The sequence below is a fragment of the Microcaecilia unicolor genome, chromosome 9 (genome assembly GCF_901765095.1).
Source record: "Microcaecilia unicolor chromosome 9, aMicUni1.1, whole genome shotgun sequence".
NCBI lineage: Eukaryota > Metazoa > Chordata > Amphibia > Gymnophiona > Siphonopidae > Microcaecilia > Microcaecilia unicolor.
In genome coordinates this window covers 191633768-191644108 of record NC_044039.1, presented here as the reverse complement: position 1 = coordinate 191644108, position 10341 = coordinate 191633768, and the positions used below count along the sequence as shown (strand labels likewise).

Below are 10341 nucleotides of genomic sequence, written 5' to 3'. Positions count from 1 at the left end.
GTGCCGGTCGATATTGTGTATCTGGCTTTTCAAAAGGAATTTGACAAAGTACCTCATGAAAGACTCCAGAGGAAATTGGTTCGTCATGGGATAGGAGGTAGTGTTCTTTTGTGGATTAAAAACTGGTTAAAGGATAGAAAACAGAGATTAGGGTTAAATGGTCAGTATTCTCAATGGAGAAGGGTAGTTAGTGGGGCTCCCCAGGGGTCTGTGCTGGGACCGCTGCTTTTTAACATATTTATAAATGATCTAGAGATGGGAGTAACTAGTGAGGTAATTAAATTTGCTGACAACACAAAGGTATTCAAAGTTGTTAAATTGCAAGAGAATTGTGAAAAATTGCAAGAGGACCTTACAAGACTGAGAGACTGGGCATCCAAACGGCAGATGACATATAATGTGAGGAAGTGCAAAGTGATGCATGTGGGAAAGAGGAACCCGAACTATAGTTACGTGATGCAAGGTTCTACATTAGGAGTCACTGACCAGGAAAGGGATATAGGTGTCATCGTTGATGATTCGTTGAAACCCTCTGTTCAGTGTGTGGTGGTGGCGGCTAAGAAAGTAAATAGAATGTTAGGTATTATTAGGAAAGGAATGGAAAAGAAAAATGAGGAAGTTATAATGCCTTTGTATCACTCGATGGTATGATCACACCTTGAATACTGTGTTCAATTCTAGTCACCACATCTCAAAAAAGATATAGTAGAATTAGAAAGGGTATAGAGAAGGGCTACAAAAATGATAAAGGGGCTGGGATGACTTCCCTATGAGGAAAGGCTAAAGTGGCTAGGGCTCTTCAGCTTGGAGAAAAGATGGCTATGATAGAGGTCTATAAAATAATGAGTGGATTGGAACAGGTAGACGTGAATCGCTTATTTACTCTTTCCAAAAATACTAGGACTAGGGAGCACGCAATGAAGCTACAAAGTAGTAAATTTAACAAATCGGGGAAAATATTAATGCACTCAATGTGTAATTAAACTCTGGAATTCATTGTCAGAGAATGTAGTAAAAACAATTAGCTTAGCGGGGTTTTGAAAAGGTTTGGATATCTTCCTAAACGAAAAGTCCTTAAGCCATTATTAAGATGGAGTTGGGGAAAATCCACTGCTTATTTCTAAGATAAGCAGCATAAAATATATTGTACTGTTTTGGCATCTTGCCAGGTACTTGTAACCTGGATTGACTACTGTTGGAAACAAGATGCTGGGCTTGATGGACCTTCGGTATGTCTCAGTATAGCAACACTTATGTTCTTATTTATTTTTGTTACATTTGTACCCCGCACTTTCCCTCTCATGGCAGGCTCAATGCGGCTTATGTGGGGCAATGGAGGGTTAAGTGACTTGCCCAGAGTCACAAGGAGCTGCCTGTGCCTGAAGTGGGAATTGAACTCAGTTCCTCAGGACCAAAGTCCACCACCCTAACCACTAGGCCACTCCTCCAAGAGAAGTCAAAGATGATCCCAAGGTTATGAGCCGATGAGACAGGGAGGATGAGAGTGTTATCCGCAGAGAGAAAGAAGCTCTCTTTGGCATAATGCAAGTACTATGTTGAGTGTTAACAGTACATTTGAGAGCCTGAGATCATACTTCATATACCCTGGCTTAGGAGCAAGGTTCATTCCTGTCATGGTATGCACAGAATTAACCTATTTGTAGAAATTGCCTCTGTGTGAAATATGGTTTCTATATTTGGCAAAAGAATCATTAGATACAATAATTGATTTTAAGGATCACATAGAAATCCAATAAATTAAAAAACAAACAAACCCCAAAACCAAAAGAGACGGAACCTATTCTACTGTAAGCTAATTCTGTTGATTTCAACTTTCTTGAGGCTAGTATTTGATATGCATTATTAAGGCTCATTTGCCTTATATTAATTAAGAGGCCCTTTTGCGGACCTGCATTCGGTGCCAATGTGCACGCTAAAGCCAGTTTTTGCCACGGTTTAGTAAAGGAACTCCTAAATCCTTGCGTGAGCGCTGTCATCGAATGCATGATACCATCCTATTTTTAATGGCATTCCTTTTTTTCATTTGTTAATTAGTTTTGTTTCATTATGTAAACTGCTCTGACCTGTCCGTCAGGCAGGGCGGTATAGCAACTTTTGAAATGTAAACGTAAACTCAAGGAAATAACACAATCCTGTCCCTATCTAAGTACTAGGATTCAGGAGAAGGTTGAGATACTTCTCCTGGAAGGCTGAGAAACTCACCAGAAACCTGAGAAATCAGGAAACTATTCCGAGAACCTGGAACTCCAACACCCTGTGTTTCTAGCAGGGCCTTCAAATACGTAATCCAAGTAGGAGGCATCTGAGTACTGGCATACTAAGGTACAAGTGGACATGGGAAGTTTGGGCATGGTAAATAGTAGCACACACTGCTCAAGAAACTGATTTCCCTTGTGGTCTTGAAGGCTAAATTCAAAACTTTTAATAAGTGACCAGCACTTTAATTCTAAAGAACTGGCAAGAAAAGAAACAGTGACTGTACATCAGATTGAATTTTTCCTTCTGTGATAATCTCTGCAACTGTTCTATCTCAACAACAGCAATAATAATAATAATAATAATAGTAGTAGTATAATAATACCGTCTACTTGATTGCCATTCACAGCCAAGGACATGATGACCATTTACAAATTAAAAACAAGAAAATACACTCATCCAATGTCCAGTCACACTTCAACGCATTTGACTTTTCTAAAAATAAATGCAAACCATTGGCACCACCAACTTACTGTGTGGACTGTCTTTGTAAATAACTCTGAGTTTCCTGCCTTCTAGAGTCGTTTTCAACATCTACAAGACAAGAATACTTAGATGTAACTCTGTAACTCTGACAGGGAGTAGCTATACATTATGGGCCAGACTCAATAAATCCATACGGTAACCATTTCCACCTAAGCGGTGCCTAGATTTAGGTGTGGAATATAGAATACGCTTAGTTGATATCCCAGCGCCTACAACTATGAGCTTCCATTTACACCAATGAAAATGTGGTATAAATCCCTACGTGTAGATTTACGCACACTGGGACGTATTCTATAACTATGTGCGTACATTTCGGAATGCCCATTTCTCCGCCCATAGCAACACTCCTTTTGAACTGTGTGCATTAGAATTTAGGCGTAGTTCATCACAGAATGTGCTTAGCGAGTTGTGCGTGTAAATGCTATTACCAATTAGTGCTTATTATTGCTTGTTAAGTGCCGTTATCAAAGCTGATTAGCTTGTTAAGTAAATTAAGTTACAGATAGAATACACCTGCATTTCTGTGCAGATCTGTAGGTGTGCTATATGGAATTCGGGGGTATATGTGTTTATTATAAACTGATTACTGAAAAGCTGATACATTATGTTTCTCCCTAGTAAATACAAGCAAACTCTAACTCATGAAATAAGTAGACAAAAAGCCCATAAAACAATACAGAGTTTTCACTAAAAGAATTTTAATGTGCTGTAATACCTGAAGGCAAGCATTTGGGTACCTCCAGCATCCTGACTTGCGTTAGCCACTTATCAAATAAAATATCTGAAAAAAAATGAAAGATTGTCCCTCCTGGGACAGAGAAATACCCAGTGTACCTGAATGTAACTTCACCTTGAGCTACTACTGAAAAAGGTGTGAGCAAAATCCAAATAAATAAATAAAATAATTTGACAAACAGTATCTTGTGACTGTATATGCTGCCTTTGAAACACAATTAATATATTCTCAAACACTCACCAACATCAAGATAGTCTTAATAGTGCATGATGATATCAAAATATTCTCCTCTCACGGAAACCTCAATAGAGGTAATTAAACAAAATATAAAAGAATGAAAGTTAGCTTTTATAGCCTAAAGGCAAATGTGTGTGATCATCTCGTGCAGGAAAATGGCTCAAGTGCAACAGTCATCAGAGGTGGCCCAACCGTTAGGCAGGCCTAGGTGATTGCCTAGGGAGGTCAGCTTCTGGGGGCACCAAAGAGCAGCTGCAGTCAATGCAAATCAATAGTAAGTACTGACAACTACACAAACTCAAGAAATAACAGGAAGTATTTTTACTAGCAGAGAGGGTGGGTAGTTTCTAAATAGAGAATTTACCTATATTATTCTGAGAAGGGTGGTGTTAGGGTGAGGGGGGGGGGTCCGGTGGGCCTAAAAGTTAATTGGAGGGGGGCACAAGGCTGAAGGTTTGCCTATGGCACTTAATACCATTGTATTGGCCCTCACTGTATTGCTTTTACATGTACAGACTGTAATTAAGCAATAATACAACAGGATTATATTGAAGGATTTCAATACACTTCTTTAGTGGAAAGGCCTGAATGTAGCCAGACACCCAATTTTGGGTGGGCAGAACTCAGCCTTGTCCCACAAGTAATTTGGTCTCTCCCTCTCTCGCCTGCATGCCATATGGTCTCTCAAACATCCCCCCTCCCCAGCATACCTTTTAAATAGCAGATTTTCACCAGCAGTGAGCAGCAACTAATACACACTTCTCATGTTGGCCCCACAGCCTTCCCTCTGATGCAACTTCCTGTTTCCGTATAAGTGGGAATACATCAGAGGGAAGGCTATGAGTCCAGTGCGAGCAGTATGTATCAGTTGCTGCTCACTGCAGGCGAAGATCTGCTATTTACAAGGTATGCAGGAGGGACAGTTGTTGGGAGTTTTCGGCTGGTGGGACTCGGGGATCCCTGCCAGCCACATCATACATGTACTGCTACCGGGTGGGCCTGATCCCAAAGTGGGTGGGCCTGGGCCCACCTGGCCCCACCCTTGGCCATGCCACTGACGTAACTCATCTTGAGCTACGACTGAAAAAGATTTGAGCAAAATCTAAAATAAATAAATAAAAATAAAACATAGCGCACATTGTCAACATCATTTAATGCACATCTCTGACAAGTGCTATTATTTGTTCAATACACAGTCTGAATTTGTTATTACATATAGAGAAGGTCCTGAAAAAATATATATTGCTTTTAAGGTGAAAGAGACTTTCAGCAATTGTGCTATTTAGGTGAACTTTAAATAAAGCTGGAGCATATGAAGTGCTATTAAAACTTGCTTGCCATTGGTTAGTGGTTAAATAGCTATTCATGAAGAACTTCATAAATATTTTAGCTATAAGACTAGTCAATTTAGTTGTGTCTCTGGTGTTGAATATGGGAAATAGGAGGGTAATATATTACATGTCTACTGTCAAGCTTGAATCTGGTATCAACTGATTTTTAACATCTGATCACATGATGCCATCTAGGGGGGGGGGGGGGGGGACCATATCATGAGTGGCCAAGGAAGGTCAAGTGATTTGATTGATTGAATGCTTGTGTTTATGTTTACACAATTGGAGCTTAATTGATTTGCAAAGCCCAGTGCTAAGACAGCTTTTGTAGGTAGTACATCACAGATCAGCTGTACTGTGGTCAAATTGAAAGGGTTGAACATTTTTAGTTCCAAGAGTACATATAATTTTTTATTTTAAATTTTAGACAGATTTTTATTGGCTTTTCTATGACAACTTTACAAACATTGCCAGCAATCAAATTCAACTTTCTATAGTTCCTGCCTAAGCAGTCTTAAACATATTAAAAGTGTTTAAACATGAAAAATACTCATATTTCTTATGGGATACATTTTCTTTGAATTGTTAATAGGACAAAGCTTGATGAAAATCAACAGCTAGCTCAACGACTAAAAGCGTACATATTCTAAAATTGGTTCCGGATTACTTGGTCAAAAAAAAGCATTGAGTAATTTAGCGTAAAATAAGAAAGGAATTAGCCTATGCGATAAGCCGAGCAGCATCTAGAGCGGCAGTCTCTTTCTTTCCCCGGTAGTCTCTTAAAATTTCAGTGAGTTGGGTGGGGACCGGTTTGTCTGATATAAAGCTACTGTGAGATAAGGCACAGAAACCACAATTACCAATTTAATTTGGAAGAGACAAGAGAAAAAAAAAAGACCCCCCCCCCCCCTCTTTAACTGCCACAGAACGGAGTTCAGATAAGAGGGAAATGCTTGGGGAGGGGATCTCCTTATTTCAGCTGCCCACTGAGAAAAGCAGAAATAACAATAAGAACAAAGCTCATTTTGAAGTTGTCTAGGCTATTATCTCCGGGCAAACGTCCGCATTCTGCTGCCTCTGTTAGAGGACGACAGGTCTTCCTGAAACGAGGTGTCTTCCCCCCTCCCCACCCCCTCCAGGCACTATTTATTTGGCTAACTCGAGTAATGTAAATGACTTTTGGAAGCCATGCACCACTTCACTCTCCAGGGGCGACTTTGCCAGTTACAAGCTTGGCCAATATTTGGGGGGACAGTGCGGCCGGACAGCCTACGGCGGTGGCTAGGTGCAATCTAACTGCAGCCTTTCACCCCTGGCTCCAGGGGGAGGTCACACATTTTGGGGCTCCTTTCTCTTCTTTGTATTTATTCTCTATCCTTGACCGTCTAGGCAATGACTGTATCCTTCCGCGGGGCAAATAGTCCCAAATATAATTTTGTTTTGGGGAATGGAAGTAATACCTAGAACAGATACATATTTTTAATATATTTTGCCCCCTAAAGTGGAACAATATGCACTCTTAATTGCATTGACACCTAAAAAGGTTTAAAAATCTATCCATTAATATTAATTTCCCTCCGCGCTGGAGAGGTGCAAAAACTCCTTATATTTGCCTATATATACTGTACGACTGTATCACGGGGCGTAGGATTGCAAACCCCAAACCCACGTACAGGCGGTGCAGGCTCCACCGAGCTTGAGAAACGGAAGCGCCAGGCCGGTTTGACAGTCGGGGCCCTGGGCCAATGGGAAAGGTCGAGGGTTTCCAAAAATCCCGTCCGACCAATGGGAGCGCGGGATGCGGCGCGTGGGCGGGCGCTGCGGGGCTGGTTAGGTTGCGGGTCGCGCTGTGCCCGTGTGTAGTTTAGTGGCAGCAGTACAGCGAGTGCGGGCTGTGATGAGACGGAAAGTTGGACTCCTCTCGTCGCTGGGAATTTAAAGCGGCCGCAGCACCGTATGTAGCCTGTCGTCTGGCAAGCGACGGATCCAGGTCGCAACTCCGGCTCTCCCATGCCTGCTATGCTGGAAAAGGGCACAGAGGGCTCGGGGAAAAGGAGAGGCAGGAATAACGCCGCCGGCAATGGCAATAATAAAAGTTTGGCACCAAATGGGAATAGCAACAACTGTTGGGAAGAAGGGAGCTCGGGCTCTTCCAGTGATGAGGAGCATGGTAGGTCAGCTCAAGGGGGGTAGCCTCGAACGCGCCTCCTTTACCATCCTTTTCTTTTTTGCTGAGGCGTGAGTGTCTAATTGTGGTGTTTCCCCCCCTCAGGTGGTGGGGGGATGCGAGTAGGGCTCCAGTACCAGGCTGTCGTCCCTGATTACGATCCCGGTAAGGAATAATTTCTTTATGCTGTTGGTGGTATTTTTTTTTTTTTATTATTATTATACCATGATGATGATGTAAGTAATGTGGTAGCCTCAAACTATTATTCCAAGCCTGAAAAAGGTGACAGGAAACATTTTAGTTTTCATTATTGCTTTTTTTGCGTGTCCCACCTCTGTAACAAGGCATAGCCGAATAGATTGCATTTATTCGCGTTTACGCCTTGAGATTTAGATATTCGTTTAAGAGATTTAAAAAGAAATTGAATGATAAAAAAAAAAATCAACTTTTTTTTTTTTGTTCGCCCTGCTGTTCAAGGAAAGAACAGCAGCAGGAAAGAAAACGTGTTGTGCCAACGTGCCTTCAGACTTGGGGGGAAAAAATGGGCTTTTATTCCTTCTAGAAATGTATTGGAAGTTGAATAGTTAACCTAAGGAGAGGTTCGGGCGCCTCTGTAACAGGAATATGTGCCAGTGGGACGCCTTGATCTGCTCTGCCACTTCCTATTGCTTCAGGTGTGGTTTAGTTTCACATTCACCCTGATCAAGTGGGATCTGCCTGCTAGAAAGAAAGAGTAGCATCGCTGAGATCCAGGGGGACTTTTTGTTAAACGCGCTGTCACGGTAAAACCAATTCTTTACGGTGATCCTTTGGAACGCTGATCGCATAGCCCCCCCCTCCCCTCCCCAAATCCTTCTTGGATATGTTCAGGGCGAGTAGAACAAAAAAAAAAAAAAGAAAAAAATCCAAACAGTTAATAAAAGAAGTCGAGATGTTTTCCAGAGGGCGCTTTGCAAGCAGAAAGCAAGCTCATCGGGTTCAGAGAGAACATCCAGTAAATGGCAGCTTGACTTCTGTATGTGCACTGTGCGTGCTTGGACAAAAAAAAAAAAAAAGAGATACCAATTAGAATAACCCGTTCCCCTCCCCCAAAAATAACAATGTGCATTTGATATGTCTGGATGGACCCATGGATAACGTGTAAAGTATTTGTGAAAGCATCTGTGGTGATGGTGGTGTGGCTTTTTGCAAAGCTAGTGGGGTGTTATGGAAACAAATTGTGACGAAACAATGGGTATTTTTGTTTGTTCCAGAGCAAATAATATGAGATGCTTGCATTTCAGCCTTCATCCTGTGGCACATGGCAGTACATCAGTGACACTTTAGTCCAAAGCAAGTGCTTCATTTGATTGCTGGGTGTCCAGGCACTTGGAGACTTATTTTGCAACCAAACTTTCTGAATGTTCTCTTTCCTTCCAGGATGTTGAGTTGCCATTGGCAGTACTAGAACTACTCTTAATAGTAATGAAAGATTGCAACTATTAAATAACATAAAAATGTTTTGAATGGGTTGAGGATTGATTTGATCCTAAGCGTAATAGAATGTATATGAGTGCAAGTTTATGTTAAGATATCAGACATATCTTGCTTTTTGAATATTGCATATATATTTGAATATCTTGTGTCATGGTTAATTACCTTTTAGAGATTGCGCGTGTGTGTTCCCCCCCCCCCCCCCCCCCCACCTATTTGTTTCCACTTATTTCTGGTCTCTATCAGGCTCTTTCTCCATCATTTTTGTCCTCTGTTCATCTTGAATGTGGTGAGTGGGATGCAACATCTTTTCAGCAGATGGCAGCTTCATTTCCTGATTGGTCACTGAAATAGTAGCAGGTGACATGGGAATGGGATTTGCTGTACCGCCTTTTTGCAACTACATTCAAAGCGGTTTACATTGTACATACGGGTACTTATTTGTACCTGGGGCAACGGAGGGTTTAGTGACTTGCCTAGAGTTGCAAAGAGCTGCAGTAGGAATTGAACCCAGGATCAATGTCAGCTGCACTAACCACTAGGCTACTCCTCCACTCCATCTCATGTATGAAGTGATTCCCCCACATCTCTCCCTACGCTGCTCCCCGGGAACTCCGTTCACTGGGTAAATCTCTCTTATCTGCACCCTTCTCCTCCACCGCTAACTCCAGACTCTATTCCTTTTATCTTGCTGCACCATATGCCTGGAATAGACTTCCTGAGCTGTTACGTCAAGCCCCATCTGTGGCTGTCTTCAAATCTAAGCTAAAAGCCCACCTTTTTGATGCTGCTTTTAACTCCTAACCCTTATTCACTTGTTCAGAACCCTTATTTTATCATCCTCACTTTTAATATTCCCTTATCTCTTCTTTGTCCTGTTTGTCCTAATTAGATTGTAAGCTCTGTCGAGCAGGGACTGTTTTTTCATGTTCAAGTACACAGCGCTGCGTACGTCTAGTAGCACTATAGAAATGATAAGTAGTAGTAGTAGTAAGCATGCCCCTGTTTAAAATACATAACTGCACTGTTATGGAGGGAAAATCAGTTCCCTCCCTAGTTGTGCAGCTGATTTCCGATATGATCCTTCATGCATTCAAAGTTGGTAAATACAACATGTTATCCCCCAAAATAATAATGTAATGACACATTTGGAAAATCCAATTCTTACATTTTGTTTAGATTGCGTGGGATTTTTAGGTGGATGGATTTTTGGTAGATGAGGGAGGGTGCATGGTAGGTAGAGTGAAATGAGTTTTATTAGTTTAATTTTGCCTGTTATGAACCACTTCTAGTGATCATAATGAGCTATGTATCTCAAAGGCAGAGCAAAGCTTTTAACTCCTATTCACTCTCGTTCAGTACCCATATCTCTGTCCTGTTTGTCTGCCTTGATTAGATTGTAAGCTCTGTCGAACAGGGACCGTCTCTTACATGTTCAGTGTACAGCGCTGCGTACGTCTAGTAGTGCAATAGAAATAAGTAGAGATTGGAAGGCGGTAGAACGAGAGGGCATGAAATGAGATTGAAGGGGGGCAGACTCAAGAAAAATGTCAAAGTGTTTTTTCATGGAGAGGGTGGTGGTTGCTTGGAATGCCCTCCCGCGGGAGGTGGTGGAGATGAAAACTGTAACGGAA

At 41.7% G+C, this 10341-nt stretch overlaps 1 protein-coding gene across 2 annotated transcripts in view; it reads left to right on the top strand.

Annotated features, from left to right (window-relative positions):
• Nucleotides 1-6935: 6935 nt before the first annotated feature.
• RCOR1 (REST corepressor 1) overlaps nucleotides 6936-10341 on the top strand; it is a 253493-nt gene continuing 250087 nt past the window's right edge. For both annotated transcript variants that reach the window (XM_030214774.1, XM_030214773.1), the window contains exons 1-2: nucleotides 6936-7237; nucleotides 7340-7399. In XM_030214774.1, coding sequence (XP_030070634.1) covers nucleotides 7078-7237; nucleotides 7340-7399 — 220 coding nt within the window. In that variant the 5' untranslated portion in view covers nucleotides 6936-7077. The remainder of the gene's footprint in view (nucleotides 7238-7339; nucleotides 7400-10341) is intronic.